This window comes from Leptinotarsa decemlineata, unplaced genomic scaffold (assembly GCF_025532065.1).
Source record: "Leptinotarsa decemlineata unplaced genomic scaffold, Ldec_3_MD MMD2_tig00003348_RagTag_RagTag, whole genome shotgun sequence".
NCBI lineage: Eukaryota > Metazoa > Arthropoda > Insecta > Coleoptera > Chrysomelidae > Leptinotarsa > Leptinotarsa decemlineata.
Window position 1 is genome coordinate 1,010,779 of NW_027412588.1, and position 21,394 is coordinate 1,032,172.

The 21,394-nt window shown below is 32.0% G+C and overlaps 1 protein-coding gene across 1 annotated transcript in view; it reads right to left on the reverse strand.

Moving 5' to 3' along the window:
• Positions 1–21,394, reverse strand: part of Vasa (vasa RNA helicase) — a 59,995-nt gene that overhangs the window by 22,843 nt on the left and 15,758 nt on the right. Inside the window, exon 4 of the mRNA XM_074178084.1 lies at positions 15,843–15,962. Within this exon, the coding sequence (XP_074034185.1) occupies positions 15,843–15,962 (120 nt within the window). The remainder of the gene's footprint in view (positions 1–15,842; positions 15,963–21,394) is intronic.

Consider the following 21,394-nt stretch of genomic DNA (forward strand, 5'->3'; position numbering starts at 1 on the left):
TTTAAATAGTGTTCTGCAAGAATTATGGGATCAAAGTTTAAATTACGAGTTTAAAAATTATAAATCCAACTCGAACACTACTTCCGTCCAACAGAGCTACACATGTTAACCGAAAAAAGATAGCATCAATTGAGAAGATGAACTACACTACCAACATTGCATGAGTTTGAAGTCAAAGTTACAAATGTATTTATTTATTTATCATTATACAATGAACACATAAATAGTATGATTGAAAAATAAACAATTGAATAATAATATAGAATGACAAAAAAGAAAAAAAAAACAGTAATTAATCATTGTTAATAATAATCAGCAGTTTCTTCATAGTAGGTCAACACGTTCAACCTGATTTTTAAGAGTACAAGGAAGAGTCGAACAAATCAATATAGATGGTATTCTTATTTGCTAACCTAAGCATTCTAGTGATGGTTTCATTTAAGCCATAGCTAGTAGAATGGTAAGGAACTTGAAACAACTCCGACACTCTGGTTCTTCTTGAATTTACATTGAAGTTAATCATTTGTGTTACAAATAGACAGTTTATATCACCATTTATAACTTGATGATGGAGTCTTGAAATCAATTTCAGGTCGGCAGTGCTTCAAAGTAGATAAATTCAGAAGAAGCAGAATGTCTGAGTACTCATAGTCGGACCTCTGGTATCCGAGCTTAAATACACATGATCTCAGAAATTTGTTTTGTACTTTCTCAATCATAGATATATCTGTCTCATCAATCAACACTCCCAAGTCCCGAACGCTGTTAGTCAGCGTTAGATTAATGTTTTTGATTTTATATGGATATAACATGCCATGCGATAACATGGCGGCCGGCGGAGGTTCGTCTGCCTATCTCCAAAAAGAAAGTGATTATAATTGCAATAAAACTAGTCTGTGCAAACACTGTGGACGTCAAATAGTGAAAGACAAAGTTTTGTGTTCAAAGTGTAATCATATATATCACCCTGGGTGTCTAAAACAAGCAAATTTCATCGAAAAACCCTAAATGTTTCCATGAGATAGATATAGGTATGCCTAATAATAATCAAGGCGAGGATAACCTATTCTATGATGCAGTAGACAAACTCTCAGGAAATGAGAGTAAGTTGGACTCAATTACATTTTTATATATTCTAAAGCAGAAGGACAAATAATGAAATACGAGAAAAGGTAAAAATATTGAACACTTACATTGAATCAATGCACGAAAAAGATAACAAAAAAGAGCAGGTGGACAATCTAAATCTTGACTACAAAAAAACCCAAGAACAAAAAAAAAAGGGTAAACAAACTATACCAAATACTTCGAAGTCGCCAACTGTGACTCACCCTTGCAAAAACACTGAGATTGGAGACACGAATTCCAGTAATATGAATCAACGAGGAAAACAAGAAGATCAAAGCAAAAAGAGTATAACCCTAACGGATTTATCAGATGGTATTCTAAAAATCCAACAGGAGCTGTTAGCAAAACAATACACTGAGCTTGTCAATCAAAATGAGAATGGAATTAGCCAGATAGACAACAAAAATCAGATGGAAGGGCAAACCTACACATGTAGTATTCATACACACTCCACTAGAAATAGAATAGGAAATTTTTATATCAACAGAGAACATATAGGTTGTGACTCGTTATATAGTTCTGGTCTGATTGCATTTAATAATTTGCCAAGTCATATAAAAAGCTGTGATTCATTAAATTCATTCAAAAGAAAATGTAGTGAATATATTTCAAGTAATTGTCATCAATAATTTGTCTTGTTTTCTAGTTTCTTGTTTTTAAAATGTGACTTAATTTCAAAAACTACACCTCACGATTTGATTTCCACAAACAAAAAAGTTTGTGGAGATCAAATCGTGAGGTGTAGTTTTTTGAAATTACTATGGATCTTTCACATCAATAACTGTGAGAAAATCAAATCAGAATTTGAATAAAAAATATATAAATACGAACAATTACTTATGAAAATGAAGAGAGAAAAGGCGATGAAACAACTGAACCAATCGAACAATAAACAAAAAACAATCTGGTAGCTTATAAATAAAAACAGATGGGAATAATCACACGAATAGCTCTTTTTGTCTTATGTCAGAGCAGTTCAATGACTTTTTTATAAATGTAGCTCTGGATATGAATAATGACATGAGCACACCCAATAATTAATTCACAAACTATCTCCACCAAGTTCCATGCAATGCTGATAACTCGATGCATTTCTATCAAACTGATACTGAATGAAGTCTTCAAATCCCTAAAAAACACGGGCTTGCTTGAATTTTACAATCACTCAGTGGTTATGTATAAGGAAAATCTATCTGCGCTACTAGGACCGATTACATGTATTGTCAACTTGATTCTGAAATCTGGTGTATTTCCATCAAAACTAAAAATTGCAAAAATAATTCCGGTCTTTAAAAGTGGTGATATCAATTTTCCTTCAAACTACAGACCAATTGCACTACTTCCAGTAATTGCAAAAATTGTAGAAAAAATAATGTCAATAAGAATGATAAATTATTTAGAGTACACAAATATCTTGACAGATAGACAGTTTGGATTCAGGAAAGGAAGAAGCATGTCAAAAGCAGTGCTCGAATTAGTTGACTTCATAACTGAAGGTTTCGAAAACAACACTTGGCATATTCCTCGATCTGAGCAAGGCGTTCGACTGCGTCTCTGCGACATTTTATTAGAAAAACTGAGATACTATGGATTTGTAGGCATAGCACACAATATCTGCTAGCATCATATCTAAATGAGAGAGAGCCATGTGTATCATATAATGAAGAACTCGGTAACTTACAGTGGCCCAAGCACACTACCACAAGGTAGTGTGCTTGGGCCACTACTTTCCTTGATTTATATTAATGAACTGTCAAATTCAATGACAATGTTTACAATGCTATTCGCCGATGACACGTCCTTCGCCATTCGGAAAAAAAATATTGAAGAGTCATCAGAATTAGAAAAGCGAGTCATTCAAGAAGCTACAGACTGGTTTAATGCGAATAGCCTATGTGTGAATAAAAGCAAGACAAAAACAGTTATGTTTTCGCTGTCCCATAACCTCTCAAATAATGTGAAATGTCTTGGTATAACCATTGATTCAAAGTACACTTGGAAACCCCATATTGACAAACTAGCAAAAAATATATCATGCAAGGTCTATGCAATCAGGATGGACAGCTGTAAGAAATGGTTTATTGAGTTTAATATATTAACTCTGCCATCATGTGTAATATACTGCAATTTGATACACATTCAAGAAAATTTACAAAAGTTTATTACAAACGGTAACAACCATTCTTATAATACTAGGACAAGGATAATATTAGAGCACCAAACCAAAGACAAGAAATAACAAGGATACATATCATTGTACAACTCACTGCCCCAATCAATGAAAAATGCAACCCTCGCTAATTTCAAATGGAAACTGAAGAAACATCTATCAGAGAATGCTTACTATGATGCGTCTGACTTCAGCTTTACAGAGTGACTATCTTCAATGTAGGTAGTGTCTCTATGTATCTTTATTTTTACATTTTTATTTTTACATTTATATATTTATTTACTTGACTTTGTGCTTGTATCATATACAATTTTTATGTACTACCTACTCCTTTTCGGTAATTTTAATTGTAATTTACATTTATTATACACATTGACTTGTCATAGCACTAAGGTGTAATAACTTGACCAATAAAAAATCTAATCTAATCTAAAGTAACGGCCGAATCAATTAAAAAAAAAATAGACTTGTCTCTAATTTTATATATATATATATATATATATATATATATATATATATATATATATATATATATATATATATATATATATATATATATATATATATATATATATATATATATATATATATATATATATATATTTGTTCATTGCATATTGGTCACCCAGCACTTCCGGAATATATTTAGGTATATGCTTTTCAGAATACTCTTCAGGGATATGATTTTATTAATAGGCCCATCAGAGGGGTAGATTTTTTCTGAAAATAAAAATTTTACATATCCTTTAAACCTTCGTCAGCCCCATGCTGTTGGTCAGCCCATAGTTATACAAATCCCTCTATGAAGAGCATCTTGGTCAGCCCTACAATGCTACCAAATCGAAGGGCTGACCAGGAACGCGATCCATTTCAGTGTATCATTGGATTTCATCGTGAGGTTATCAAGTGTTTTTAAAATCCTGGCAAATCCAGTTTTTCATACGTAAACTATGTGTTAGTTTACCGGAAAAAATATATTAGGAAAAGAAAAAGATGCCGTTACTATTGACTATTTATGTTTAATATAGTTTCTGTATTATGTATGATTGATTACTTGTTTATTTTGTGGTAATTCATGATCACTTCAATGAAATGAATAAAAACACTTTTGTCTAAGTACCACTAGTTGATTTTATTTATACGACCAGTTTCGGGTTTGACCCCGCATTATTAAGTATTTTTTCAATACTTCAAATCAAATCAAAAATCTTTATTTCCGTAGACCTAGGGAAGGCATGGAAAAAGTCACATAACTCAGTACAATCACAATGAGGTCACAATCATAAAACAACTATTTGACATATTACATAACATTCAGACCATAAAAGGGGTACAAAATTTAAAATTACAAATCAGACTGAAAAAATTCATCAAACGAATAAAATACCTTTCCACATAATACTTTCCGAACTTTTTGTTTAAAGAGCTTTACACTAGTTATTTTTTTAATGGATATTGGGAGCTTGTTGTACAGTTTTATTGACATGATATGAGGGCCATTAGTCACCTTGGCTAACTTATGACTAGGAATTAAAATGTTATAGTTTTTTCTCAGGGTGAAGCCCGAAAGAAGACATGTATCATCTCTGTTCTGAAACTTGGAGCAATTTGATTTAACGTAGATTACGCAATTAAAAATATACATGTTAATATATTCAACTTTGCAAATAGTGGTTTACAGGAATCGAGTGTTTTATAAAAACAAATTGTTCTAATAATCTTTCTCTGGAAAATTAATAAGTCACTGATTCTATTGCAGTTGCCAAAACAAATAATACAGTAATTGAGGGCAGAGTAATCATATGCATAATAGTAACTTTTAAGAATTTCAATAGACACAAAATTACGCAGATTCCATATAATGAAACAATGTGTCGCTAATTTCTCCAGTATGAAATCAACATGATGATTTCAATTGAGTTGGGAATCAATAAAAACTCCTAAAAATTTTTTATAGTTTACCTGTTCAATACTTTTAATCTCAGACCTAACCAATACACTACAATCAGTTTCCTGAATTGTAAAGAAAATGATGTTGGTTTTAAGATTATTTAGCATCAAGCCATTCTTAGAACAATGATTTTGCATGTTGGATACAGCATCATTTGCTCTTACTGACAATGTTTCACATTCGTAACCACCGACAGTAAAAGATGTGTCATCAGCAAATTGTATAGAGCACTGTGGATGAATAATTTTTGAAAGGTCATTAACAAATAAAATAAATAGTGTAGGCCTCAAAACACTACCTTGGGGCACACCTGTAACAACGTTTCGAGATTCAGAGAAAAATGACCCAATCTGAAGCCTAACTTCAACAACCTGTGTACGACCAGTTGAATAGGTTTCAATCCATTTCAGACTTGGACCACGAACGCCCATGTCAAACAGTTTATCAAGAAGAAGACCATGATGACTGGTATCAAACGCTCGGGTCAAGTCGAAAAGAACACTAAGTGATTTTTCATCGTTGTCGAAGTTTGATAATACATGATTATGTAGAGAAAGGATGGCATCCTGGGTTGACCAGCCCACTTGAAACCCATATTGGTTGTCAGATACAATATTGTATTTATTAAAAAAGGACACAAGTTTTGATATGATTCTTCAAATATTTTCGAAAATGGAGATAGTAAAGCAATACCTCTGTAGTTCGATATTACATGCTTATCGCTTTTTTATAGACTGGGACGACCATTGCTTGCTTAAGCCGGGAAGGAAAATACTTTCAGAGAAAGATAAATTGGTTAGATAAATCAGAGGTTTTCAACGATTTTCAATGCCACCAGGTGCAGTATTTTTTACTAATGACTCGAGTGAATCGACAAAATAACTACTAAATGCTTGAGATATACCGGGACCATCGTCAACAAGTACACCATCGCCAATGTCAAAATAGCTGGGTAAACATTTAGATGAATCGTTTATAATGTTATTTTTCCTGATGATAGAATAGGCAGCTTCAGATTTATGTTGAGTCTTGAGGAATTGATTATTTAAGTATTGACTTTTTGAGAGCACAATTTTTTGTCTATGATTTTTTAAGAGTTGCTTATATTGACCCAATAAATGTACATTGGTTTGGCTCTTGTTCAAATTATAAATATTTCTGAGTAATATACCTTCTTCAACGATATCCTTAGTAATCCATGGTTTGTGTCTACTTGAATTTTGATTTTGTTTGATTTTTTTAAACTGTTTAGTAAAGGATATATCAAAAGCTTGAAGAAAAACATCATGAAAATGGGAAAATTTATTATCGAAGTCAAATTCAGTGAAGTATAGAAAATTCCAATTTTCATCCCATAATAAATTTATGAAATGGAGGATATTATGATCATCAAAATTTCTCTTCAAAAAATAATGGTATATATCAGCGGCGACGAAATTTATCGGTAAGGTAATACTTGATAATGGAGTCAAACCCGAAAACGGTCATATAAACAAAATCGAATATAGGTAATATAGTAAGTATAAAAATACTTTTGTCTAATTATAATTAGACAAAAGTGTTTTTATTCATTTCATTAAAGTTTCAGTATTCCTACGAAATCTGCAATTGTTTGACACGCGTTAACTATTTTGGCGCGAAACTCTTTGAGAACCGTTACGATCTTTGCAATGGTCCTAATGCTATTTTGTTAATTGTCTTGCCAATATTTTGGTATACTTAGAGAATAATTAGAGAATATATGGGTAGATGACGATTACAAATAAATATCATAGAATCTACTTAATTTTAAGTAATTCTGTAAACTGTTTTTCAATTCCTAACTCAAATGAAATATTATTTTTCTGTGTTTTCATTTTTATTTCGAATGGATGTTTCAAATTTGGTATATCGATTTGATGTGAATGTGTGTAGAAAGTAGCAAGTATTAGAATAAATATGATACTTCACGGAAGCTCATTAATTTTTTTTTATTCAAATAGACGTTACAGTTTGTTCAGGACTATTGTATTAAATATTCATTTTGCATGTATTTCTTCAAGCATTACGATATCCATTAATCACTAGTGAATAATGAAATCATTACAGAAAAGCAAGTAGGCAAGTTCGTTGAATATGTCAATTCCATCCACCCGTCAATAAAATTTACCACTGAGAGGAAGGTAAATAATTCATTAAATTACCTTGACTCAACCATTACAAAAAATAACAATGAACATGAATTTGCAATTTTTCACAAACCATCTTACACGGACATTATCATACATAATTCCTCTACACACTCTTACCAGCTCAAACAAAAAGTACAAAAGCAAGCCATGGACCACATCTACTCAAATTCAAGATGCGATAACGTCAGTTATAAGACATTGTCATTTTGGCTGAACCAACCAATAATATTTATTTGAAGAAAGACTGCGTAAACTTAGCTCACAGAAATAGTAATAGTCCGAATAATAGTGTGAGTGCATCTATTAAAAACAATAAAGACAAAACTTCGGTATCGGATAGATCAGGAGTATATCAGCTGACTTGTGGCTCTTGCCCAAAACTGTATAATGGCCAAACAGGGAGATTATTTTCCAAAGAATTAAAAGCTTAGATGTAATTTTGTGAATAGAAAGACCAATTTCACATTTGCAAACCACCTTTTAGCAGAAGTACATGAGTTCAGTCATGAATATGACATGTTACATTTAGAAGAGAAGAGTTTGAAATTCAATCTTCTAGAATGTCAAGCAATCAATAGATTCAAGAATTCGGGTAACTAACTAAAGGATCAATTAGAATTGAATAACCGTTACTGAATATTTTTCAAATGTGGGGACTGGGACATAAGCTCAGGTCATTTAATCCATTACAAACTCAGGTACTTTAAATTTTAAAATTAGGTATACCAAGCATTAAATTTGTAAAATATAGTAGATAAAGATACGCCCGAAGAAGCCATTGTATGGCGAAACACGTGTCGCGTTTTTATAAAACTGTTTAGTGGAACACTTTTGGCTGTGAGTTTTAGGAAGTATTTTGTGTGAGAAACTTTGCCAAAAATCCGACAGATATAATTCAATGCGACAAAAGTTGTTTTCTGTTAGAAACTTGACAATAGAAATAATTGTTGTATACGTTTTTGTGAGAGATTGTATCAATTAATATAAAAAGTCGTTCACTTATACTTCAAGATCCTTCTTCACAGTAAATTAGAAATCAACCCTGAAAAATCATCGTGAAATTCCTGATAAAATCACTTATCCAATAGATGGCATATATGGGGTTATTTTGTTTGATATTTTGAAGGAGAGTGTGTACGCATCTTAGCGATACCTTATATTATTTCACAAAAATTAGGTGTTTCGGGAAATTTACATTACTGTCTTATTTATGGAGATATTGAACGTGGCACCTTTCGAAAAAATGTCCCTATATGCAATCAATTATTTATATTTTGAGCTGTTTTGGAATCATCCGTATCTCTGAGTATAGGTTGAAAATGAGTCAAATCACTTTTCAGTATCGTCCTTCCATTTTTTATTTTTATCATTCATTTTTGGATCCATTTTCAACCCGTTTGATATCTTGATAGAGTTTTTCAACACACTGATCTCATTTCAGATCATCAGACACGCACAGTTTTGAAAACAATAAAACCTTCTCAAAAACAAACATGCTCTAAGGAACAAAACGAAAAATAGTCAAAAAGTTTTTCGCTCCGAAAGAAAAAGAAGTGCTAGAATTGAATTGAGTTCTTGTTTGTATCTAAAATATAAGGAAAAGAAATATTCATCATTATTAAAAAATAGAAACTGGGCTGCAATCAAAGAATACGTTTACAGTTGTTATAGAAAGAAGAAATAATATTAATATTTTTCATTTGATATTTTTTTACCCATGTTGTAGTTTCATTTCATTAGAAATTATGTTATTTTTTCATACTACGTGTTTATTAGTTTATCGAACAATTTTTGTAAGCAGTTCTCAAATTGAAGAATAATACTCCATTCAACCTGATCAAATTTTTTCTGTGCTGAAATATTCCAATTTTTGATTGAAATATCTGCTGCAGGTTATAATCGATGATGATATGACTTATTCATCGTCATGAACAGTCAACATAATAAAAAAACATTGGTTTAATCTCCACTTCATTATGTTCAACCTGAACAACATCATACCTCCAAAAACTGAAAGGGAGTTTTCGAAAAAACTATTGCTAAGAAAAAGAGAATTGAAACTTATTACTAATATCTGTTTCACAAATTATATCTTACCTTATGTTAGTCACTCAGAATTTCGTTTCGTCATAGAAAATATACTTAGTGCGATTTTTACCTAATTTTTGAACTAAATTATATAGAATTTATTGACATTCTGGATAGTCACTATTCATTTTTCAATAAATTCATTACCAGATCATTCATCACATTTTAGATTTTTAGTTTGTGAAAAAAATGTCATTTCTCATCTACTCATTTCTACTCAGTCACACTTCGATTATTTTTGTGCAGTCAGGTTTTCAAATCTACAATTTCAAACTCAAATCCGAAGTTTCCTGCTTAATGTCTGAAATTGATTTACACAACGCGATTTCTGTTGAGGCGTCCATGCCAAATAATTAGAATTTGAAAATCTACATTTGAAAATACAAACAGGAAACGGTTTGAAATATGTCTGTCGCACCCCTACGAACGACAACACTCAGAAGTAGAAACTTGTACTAGCTATAGATTAACGAGGTCTTACATTTTAACGAACACTATATTGATACTTTCAACTTATAACATATTCAAATTTTTGTATCTAAGATAGCGCAGAAGTTAAAATTGCTTCGACAAGCTAAATGGAATAACGCACTGTTAGTAATTATATTATTATTATCCTAACTAGAACGGAAACAGTACATTTCCGTACTCGACACCGTTATCCGAAACAGCTGATTTCGGGTAAGTAGTCGAATGTGGGAAAGTATGAGTTCAGATCAAGCATTTTTCTACAAGTGAAAATGTTACGAAGCTCTGAAAAAACTTTTATATGCGAAACAATTCCTGATCTGAATTGCTTGTAGATATAGGGTGATCCACGCACACGCACGCTTGTACAAAAAAACATACAAAACAGGAACTTTTTCAAAAAATTCTACATTTCTCAAAAAATTCTCCATCTCTATTATCGAATTTCTGCACCACAATAATCTAGTTAGAATCATGAAATGCAAGTGCAGCGTTGCCCGATTGTGGGCTGACCAACATGCTATGCATTGAAAATGTTCGTATAAACCTGGGCTCACAAAGACACCATTCACATCAGGTGTATACAATTACACAGCCACGCCTCCTGGCGAAGTTTTGTGAAAGTAGGTGGTGTATCAGCTATGTGTATATGGTGTAATTGTCGGCCCAACCGAAAATTTGTCAAACGTCATTTCACATGATAACATGTCCTAAAAACACTATATACAGTGGGAAACGTTGGTGAGCCCGAAACCGGGACGACCGACGTTTCCAAGGGCTGACCAGAGTTCACATCGTATATTCTACGGGCTGATATATAGATATATATATATATATATATATATGAATATATATATATATATATTATTGTTTTGTATTTTATAAGTGACTGACTGTACTATGAAGAGCATTATTTGCTAATGAAGAGTAATTATATATAATATCGTTCGCAACTTGCATTCGCTGTTAAAAATATCGATCACATTACCTGTCATTTACAGTAGAGCGATCTTTTTTAACTCCTAAAAGATTGAAAACTCATTAAAGAAGTTTTACTGAAAAAAACAAGTTGTTTGGTTTGGTTTTAATGGAGCGTTGATGATCCCATGAAAGAAGTAATTGAGCAGTTCGCAGCCAAAAGGGGAACAATATTGAATTTTTGATTCAATATATTCTTATTAGTGTGGATATTTTGTTGATTGCCTGACATTTAGAGAATATATTGATATTGATATATTGAAGTACAGTTTATATATTTACATGTAACATATCGTGTTTTTCAAAAGTCTCAGATCCAGTAACTTGGCCAAGATATATTTATCTGCTCTGCCATGTACTAGATCTATAGAATTTCTAAAAAAGTGTACATTTTATGATTATAACTAAGCAGTGAGTAGAGAAAAAATTTAGTAGAAAAATTAACATGATAGATTCAATGAATTTTTTTCTTTTTTTAAAAAATAACAAATAATTATATAATATAAGTTGCAAATGGTGAGGATTCCAAACCGTTTCAAGCAGGGTCAGTTACAGAGGAGAACAGATAGTTTTTAAAGGTAAGGTTCATCTTAAATTATTATTCATTATATTATAAAATTTGTTTGAAAATTGTAGATTATGTTTCTTTGTTTCTTTTGTGAATTGTTCTAGTTTTCGAATACATTTCAATTCAATCGGAATGCAGTTGAAGAATTTAGGGCCGAAGAAAAAGAAAGATCTTTGCGTTAAAGATTTTCTGAAAAGTTGTATACTGAGATTCAAATCACTAGTGGATCTGGTTATTCCAGTTTTTCTCTGGTTAGATGTTTCGTGTCTGATGTACATTCTTTTTAAACACTGGTGAGTAAATAACAGTTTTATATTCAAGACCTGTGATTCTTGGTATAGCATGTCAGTGGAATAGCGTTTTTTTTTTTCAGAATAATTCTTAGAAGAATATTTTGTGTTTTTTGTAGAGAATCAAGTGTAGTATTAAAGGCCCCACCCCATGCTGTAATACAGTAGGTCATTACAGATTCAGCTAGGGAATTGTAAAGTAAAAGGAGATTTCTTCTGGTAAGTACGTCTCTCAGGATATAAAAACTGTGCATCAAGAGTCTTAAACGGTTATTAACATTTGTGATGTGATCTGACCAGCGTGTGCATTGATCTAAGACTACTCCCAAATATTTGACTTTTTCCACTTTTTTTACTATGGAACATGTGCAATCGATCTTATGACAGTTTGTATCAGAATATTTTTTGGTTGGGTAGTGACTGTTGGCGTAAATGTGAGAAATTTTGTTTTTTCAATATTCAGGGTGAGTTTGTTCAAGTTTAGCCATTCGTGTATTTTTTGCAAGTCAGTCTCAGTAGTTTCTTTTACTTCCTCCCAAGTTTCTCCTGTGAAGATCAGAGCTGTATCATCTGCATAACAAAAATAGTGTCCTTTAAATCCATCAATTCTTGTAATATCATTCATGTACACAAGGAACAGTATCGGTCCTAATACTGTCCCCTGTGGTACACCGATTTTTACTTTTGAAACGTTACTTATTTCTTGTCCAACTTTTACTTTTACCTACTTGTTAGGTAATCAGTCATAAGGTCAGCCGACAGACCACGTATACCGTAATGGTGCAGCTTATTGAGTAAAATTTCGTGAGAAACTGTGTCGAAGGCTTCGGCAAGGTCGAGGAATACTGCAACGCATTTCATCGATTTGTCCAAGGCCCCGACTGTCTCCTCCAGGAAATCCATTACAGCATTCTCAGTGTTTGAGTTCTGCACAAAACCATATTGCCTATCAGTGATAACATTATGTTTGTGAAAAAAATCCAACAGTCTTTTTTTTACCACCTGTTCATATATTTTTGCTAAGTTGTTTATAACAGATATTGGTCTATAATTACTTGGTTCACGACGGTCACCTGATTTGAAAATTGGAGTGATGAGAGACTCTTTCCATTTCTCTGGAATTTTTCCACTTGATAAGCATAGATTAATTATGTGTACTAGTGGGGATAGGATAAATTCATGAATGTATTGTATGGTTTTAACTGAGAGTTTGTCTGGACCTGAAGAACAATTATTTTTCAGTTTAGATATCTGAATAATGATTTCATTTTTTGTTGCGGGTTCTAAATATATGGTTGAATCATTTCTTGCTAAGGAGTGTCTGGCTGAATTCATTTTGGGAATTTTTTCTGACATATTGATACCGAGATTGGTGTAAAAATTCAGCTTCCTCTATTTTGTGCTGATAAAATTCATTTTTTGTTGGTTATTTTAAAATTGGTTATTCTAAAATTTTATTAAAAAAATAAATGGTGTAACATAAACCTCCTCTTGCTCTTCAAGCATCTACGGATAAAATCACATAAAACCATTTTTGCTGGAGAGACTTTTGAAATCGTGACTTAGTTTTCCTCAAACTAGAGGAATGTTTCTGTAGTGGCTCCAAATACCCTGCAGAAACAAAAGTTTCGTAACATATTATTTTCAAACACTCTGTATCTACAACTTCACCACCAGAAATAAACTTTTGGATACGGCCTTGAGTTGATTCTTTAGTGGTTGATTCTCTATTTATCCAATTATGGTCAACTTGTTCAAGAAAATGCAATTTTGTGAAATAATAGTATAAAACCAAATGTTATTATGTTTTTGGTATTATTATGGTTTTGAACGAATTGAAATCTAAAGGTCAACGAAATGAACAAGAGAACACCACAATCGAAAACATGAAAAGTTAAGTTTGCCATGGAATTAACCGGACCATTTTTAAGATTGGATAAATATCTGAATGAGGTTTCCTTAAAGATATACAAGGTCTACTGATCCGATTCCTTAAGATTTTCTTATAATTATTATTGAATATGACATCAAGGGTTTTACTAAGCGCACTTCATCACTGGTAATAGATTCCTTTGTGGTATGTTATTTAAAGTATGTATGGTATCAGTTTGTATTACTTTTTCGCTTAGATAATTCCATGAGTAAACAATTCTGCTACTTACAAATTTTTTTCTAGTAAAGATATCTAGAAGACAATAGTAGTTGAGACGTTTTATGTTCTTGATTTTCAAATTAATGTTAAGCATTTAGTATAATTGACCATGCTTACCATCTTGAAATCCTGAACGAGGATTTTTCACAATCAGTGTTAATAAAACAAATGTTATTGCCTGTGTAAACACCAATTTTATCTAACACTACTAAACTAGTTTGATAAAACTTATTGAAAAGAGGATTGGAGTTATAAAACAGGATTTAATTATTCGTGTAAACGGATAAGACCTCGCTTCCTGCTTAACTCAATAAGAAAAGGGCAAGTGTTGGATCAAATTCAACAGAAAAAGATTTAGGTCAACCAAATATTTGAAAGCTGCCAACCATATACCAACAAGTTTCAGAAGTTCAAATATAAATCACAGTAGATAATAAATTTTTTGCTTCTGTCTTATCTGATAGCTCATATGTCGAATTTATGACAGTCAAATATGCTGTGTTGACAATAACGACAGTTAGGAACTAATGTTATACTGCTAGAGGTGCAGTTCTGCTTGATCCATGTAAATACTTTCCAGATGGCAGATGTTAAAACCCCGGCTGGCTGTTATAACACCGGATGTTATACGCTCGCGTAAACATAGCCATTGATATAATTTAATACCTAGGCTTGGGTCGTTGTGATATTACTTTGATAATTGCATAGAACTGGCTGATACTTGATGAAAATCCATATTAAAAAACTAATCAATATAGTTCATTGTAGGATTTTCACTATAAAAGGGTTTTACAAAAACCGCAACACGTGTTTCGCTATACAATAGCTTCCTCAAGCATAAACTGAGATACTTCTGAATTACAACCATTTTATACTCTAACCTAGTACCTACTCGTCTACCTAAATAATGAATCTACCTGAAAAGGTCAGGTATGAATTCATTAACAATATCAATAAGTTTTTTGACAGTATACCTGTAAATATACTCAACTATTTTTACCTGCAAATGAACAGATTCAATAATGGCGAATTACTCAATTCAGTTTGATCATTCATAAAATGTTGAGAGTTTTTGAATTTGTTTATTTCCATACTCAATAACAGGTTAAGTTTCAAACCTTTCTTCTGAATTTGGAGGGGTTTGTATTCATGGGTGAACTCATGTCCCTCTGAGATTAAATGACTGGCATATGCGGAATTTATTTTTTCATTCTGAAAACTATATTTTTATTCGCTTATGCGGGCTTTGAACGTTCTACCAGTTTGACCTATATAAAACATCGGACATGACCCACACGATAATTTATACACTTTTATCTTTGTTATTTGCATGCCTAAGTTGTTGTTGGTTATGAAAGCAGTATTTACACCTTTGCTGCGCAGAAAATCTGAAATATTTGTAATGGGTTGGCCTAAGTAGGTTAAGGTTCTATAACTGTTATCCTCTTCTCTTCGAATTGGATAAAGTTCTTATACATATGTATACATAATGTATAACTTATGGCAATGCTTTAGAAACTTCTTCACAAATCTGTGAATTTCCAATAAAACAGTAAATATATACAAAGTAGGAAAAGGCATTATATCCTACAATGTCAAAATAGGTTGACAATGTTCGTAAAAACCTGCATTAGCAAGGATTCTCAAAGCTTTTTTTCTGGTATCTGAATATATTCATTGAGTGTGACGAATGACCCTCCATAGAATCAACGATCATTTACTGATTGAATTTCTTCACGCTTCTTCTTTTTCAACAGTTATTTCTATTGTATCAAAAAAACTCAACTTTAGCATGAAATTTGAAAACTTTCTGCTACGCTTATTACAAAGTATTTCAAGATTCCAAAGTTTGATGAATAATTAAGAAATGGTGCTTACCTCGCCCTCCATGATCTCCATTATCGTTTTCAGCATTAAAGTCATCAAATCCACCTTGTTGTGTATCATCTCCCCAACCGTCATTACCATCACCGTTTCGTTCTCGGAAGCCACCTCTTCCTAAAAAGTAACAATAATCACTAATAAAATCTCATATCCAATGAAACAAAAATTTTCACAATATATTGAAAAATTTGAAAAACATCCCCATTTTGAAAAATCAACCTTTGTGTAACGGGCTCATTTAACAAATTTTTTTTATTTCATAATTTGAAAGTTTATATTTCAAATAGTACATCTGCAAAAAATCTGAATTTTCACTCTTTATCTTCCCCCTCAAATTAATTGTTGAATGTGGCGTTCACCGAAATGGGGCTTGGTCGAACTTGACGTCACATCAGTCGACTCGGCGACAAGGGACTGCTGGCGGATTAGCGAAATACGTGTGCTAAAGCCGTGGAAAGCAAGTTGTGTGTTGTTTACTGCAGTATGTTAACTGCGTGAATAGTGATAAAAAAATAACGTTACAAGTATTGCATCGTTCCTAAATGCAAGAATTCTTCGCTAACTGCACCAGACAAAATTTTTATTTCACTATTACGAAAGTTATGGCAGCGCGCTATGCGGAGGGCCGACTTTGTATCTGCTAAGGGAACACATTTTTGTTGCGAATATCATTTTAATGTAAGTATGAATGATAATGATCAATAAAAAAAAATATAGTTTACTCTGAGCACTACTTTAAATTTTAGGTTGAAACAGGCTTAAAAAATTACATACCTATACCTATATCAAAACTATGAAAGTGGGAAAAATTATATTGAAACCAGGCGTAATTCCGCATATATTTGAGTGCCGTATTGATAGATGGACGGCTCATACATCTAAAGCTCCACCGTTTGTTCAAAAAAAGGAAAAACAAATTTTGTTGAATACTTGTAACGTAGATATCGATGAAAATCAAATCATGTCTCATGAAACAGGTACACACCTTTGATGTTGGAATTCAAGTTAATAAACATGTTCTTCATATATCAAAAGCTAAGCAGACCGTAAATATATGTACCACCGGAAAAGAAATAGAAAATACAGAAAGTCTTTCTTATTAGTCAGTGGGCTATGCTCTAAAAGAATTCAGATTTTCAATTGTGGAATATCATTGACTTTAGGTCGATGATGGTCACTATCTTGCACTGATGAGTGGCTAATAAGCCTGAAACCGGTCTGGAAGTGTGCCCGTTCCATAATTGAAGGTCGACTCTTTCAGTTGTATTGGCAATTGCATATGCAGGAAATTTTCTGTGAAGATTCCTGCACTGACGCCTGTCGGCGTCAGTGCTTGAACGTTTGAAGTTCTTTCTAGACTTACAGAAAGTTAAAACCTGGTGTGACACAAACTATCTTTGCTTCAACGGAAATAAAACCAAAATCCTGACCTTCAAGTTCAATTATGAAAATCTGACCTTGAATGAACAAATCATAAATAACAATACCAGCATAAAATTCTTAGGTATATACATTGATGATAAATTACTATTTGATGACCATGTAAGGACCATAAACAAAAACCTAGGCTCGGGCTGTTATGCAATCAGAGTTATCACTACGGAACTCGGAACAAAGGCAGGCAGAATGGCTTACTTTTCTCTCATTGAATCACACTTAATGTATGGCATTTCGATCTGGGATTTTTGCTGTTATCAGCTAATGAGCTCAGTATTTGTCTTACAAAAAAGAGCTCTCAGATATTTATCAAAAGCTAAGTCCAGGGATCACTGTAAACCACTTTTTATAAAACATGGAATTCTGACCCTATACAGTATTTTTATCCTTGAGACAGTGTGCTTGATACATAAGAAAAAATCCAATATGACAATTGTAAGACCATATAATACTAGTCAAAAAGACGACTTACCCCTACCGCTACCAAAAACGACATTAACCAAACACTCTCTCATATTTGAGAGTAAAAAACTCTTCAATCATCTGCCGAGCCAAGTAAAAAATATATCATGCTCGAGAATCTTTCGGAAAGCCGTCAAAAGCATATTTTTAACTAAAGGATACTACAGCCTGCAGGAGTATTATAGTGACAGTATCTTGGGCTAACTGTAGCTTTTTGCATTTTATCTATAAGATTGAATTATCTGTATTCTATATTTATGTGTGATTTCATCGAGAGATGAAAAAAATTTTATATATTTTTACTTATATATTTTTATTTTTATGTTTTGTTCTTTTTACAACTAGACCAAAGATATATGTATTATCTATTGTTTATATCTGCAAATTTTAACCATTTTATATAAATCACTGACAAATTAATAGGCATACACTATTGTATTCTACATGTAAACCATGCTTTGTCAACAATAGTCTTTCCTCTTAGACAATTAAGTACATTGATTGATTGATTGATTTCAGTTGCTTTAGATTTAATACAGAAAGTATTGGAAATAATTATAACTAAGTTTCCCCGAGGACAGTGAGAGTTTGAGTACATCAAACATGACTTCTGTTGATACATCATCAAATTCTACTTTGTCTGGAATACTAGTTGAAAACTGGAACTTGAAAAACAATATTGAGCGAAGATCTATTTACGTCATAGAGAAAAATCCGAAATTATGTCTTGGAATCCCAAGGTACTCTTTATTTATTATAGAACTTTTGTCGCAAAAATGCCAGTTACCCAGAATTGATATATACATTACTTTGAATAAAATTAAATTGAATTGACATAGCAGCGATTCATAATCTCCAACTAGAGGCCCGGTTGCCACCGCTCGAAGCTCGTTTGCCTGATGCGACGTCAAGATGTATCGCGAGCGATCTCACATTTTCAATTGCTCTTGCTCAGTTGTTAATTGACATATAAACCGGAAAATTTTGTGGGATACTTGGGAGATGATTTACTTTTATAATATATATTCATTTTATATTTTATATATAATATAATTATAATATAATTTTATATATAATAAAAAACTAAATTAGCCTGAATGAGCCCATTATCAGAGCAAGTTTGGCTCTGAAATAAACAACTAAAACAACAAAGGCAATATGCCTACAGGGCAGGTAGATAGATAGATCTTCATTTGATCTGGTTACATATACATATAATGTACGCATATAAACTCCGAGAAGTGTGGAACATGTCAGTAATAAATAACAAATAAAAGCTTTATATACATAATCAACATTATCACACATGTAGTTTCAAGACAAAAAAAAAACATAAAATCAGGCATATATAAATAACATTCATATAGTTAGCATACTATCATTTAAGAATTTCTGCATGCTATAATAAGATTTTTCTACGAGGTAGTTCTCCAAACGACATTTCATTGTTGAAACTGAAAGATTTCTTAGAATGGAAATTTATTGTAAACGTTTATAACACTATATTTGACATTTCTCTGTATGTATGTATAGTTGCATTTCTCATTTCTAAGATCATTCTTTGTTCTTGTGTTGTATATGTGTTTCCTTTTTTAAATATAGCTTCAACAGATGCCACTTTCAATACTTCTGGGAATACTGCTTGTGAAGAACATAAATTTATAAAATAAGTCAAATGATAGGCTATGACACCTGCTGTTTCTTTCAATAGGTACATCAGAATCTGATCTTCACCAACAGATTTTTTATTTTTTAAGTTGTTCAATAGATTCTATAATTTATCATTTTTCATCACCACCCTTCAGAGACACTACTAACAATAAAAGTCAACAACGAAATGGTAAGAAGCAAGCAATCAGTAAAATACTTGGGAATTAACATTGACCACAAAATCAACTTGAACGGCCATACAAAAATGATTGAAAAGAAATACATCAATAGAGGAAAACACTTTCGGATTCTGACATTTATAAAAAGAGGAATCAACACCAAAACTGCAACTAAAACATATAAAATGATCTGTCGTCCACTTCTCGAATATGCACATGTAATTTATTCAAGTTGTCGTAATCCTGCATTAAAAAATTTTCAAACAGCTGAAACATTCACACTAAGGAGTATTACCAAAATGCGCCACCCTCAGAACATACTACACAATCCCTCAAATGCACTGCTTTATAGAACAACAAAAGTGAAACCTAGATAGATAGATAGATAGATAGATAGATAGATAGATAGATAGATAGATAGATAGATAGATAGATAGATCTTTATTTAAAATAGGTAACCCTAATATACATATATATCCCAATTAAATCAACCTATAAAGGAGAGACTATCAGACCTAGGAAACCGCTTTGCTAAAAATGAAACTAACTTGGAGACCCTACAGGCATTATGTAGGAAAAGAGTTGAAGGACAACCATCCAAATTCTAATACCCGCAAAAAACTATTTGGAAAAACATCAAATCACTCTCATAATTTATGTATTTTCTTTTCAGAAATATAATGTACTTCAAATCTATTATGTGAGCATATGTAAAAAATCACTGCAAATATTTAAAAATAGTGCACGGACTGAAGGACTTCGGCCGAGTGCTTTTTGGTATTCACCAATAAACGACATTTATTATTATTATTTAAATTCTATAAAATCAAGCGGAGTGTCCAAAGTTCAAAGAAAAAAGCATCATCACATTCTTTTATTTTTGTATAATCTGGGTAATCTGGTTTATTTAGGTCAGGGCAAGCTTCACTCAAATACTTATTGATTTGATTTACTATGGTTTATGAATCTTTATATTTTTTTGCAAAACTTTCTAGGATATTGTTTTTGTGGTAGCTGGGTTTTGTTATTTTTTTGATTAATGACCATGTAGCTTTGGTTTTTTTTTCGGTTTTCATTATATATTCAGTGTTGGGCATTTTTTTAGCAGCTGCAATAACTTTACTGATAACAGCACAATACTTTTTAAAATACTGAGTACTTATCAGCCCTAGTGTCTTCTTTTTGTATAATGAGCGTTTTCTAGAGCAACATTTTTTTATACCCCTTGTTAACCATGAATTAGGCCTAGTTTTATTAAACTGTTTTTCCACAAAGATCATGTTCATTAGTCTACTGAAAATATTCGAAAAACAGCTGTATGCTATATTTGCATCTGTACTCTGTGTTACACTTTCCCAATCAACTCCAGCAAGATCCTGTTTAAACTGAATAATTTTATTTTTTGAGAATATTCTTTTTTTGATACATTTCATTTCATTTGCTGTCATTTTTCTTTGTGAAAAGGGTTATCATTTGTCCATAGTGATCAGATAATGTAGTATTTAAAACCATGCTTTTTTCATAGTCATCAAAATTTACAAAAATATTATCTAATAGAATAAGTAGATGAAATATTTGTTACTCTGGTTGGTTCAAAAATATTTTGTGTTATGTTGTGAGTGATGAGTAAGTCTAAAAATACCTTAGTTTGTACGTTGTCTTCAAGTAAGTTGATATTAAAGTTTCCACATAGTCATAGATCTTTATTTGCTCCAGTTACATATAATGTACATATATAAACTCCGAGGAGAACATGTCAGTAGTAAATAACAACTAAATAACAAATCAAAGTTTTACATTCATAATCAATATTATCTC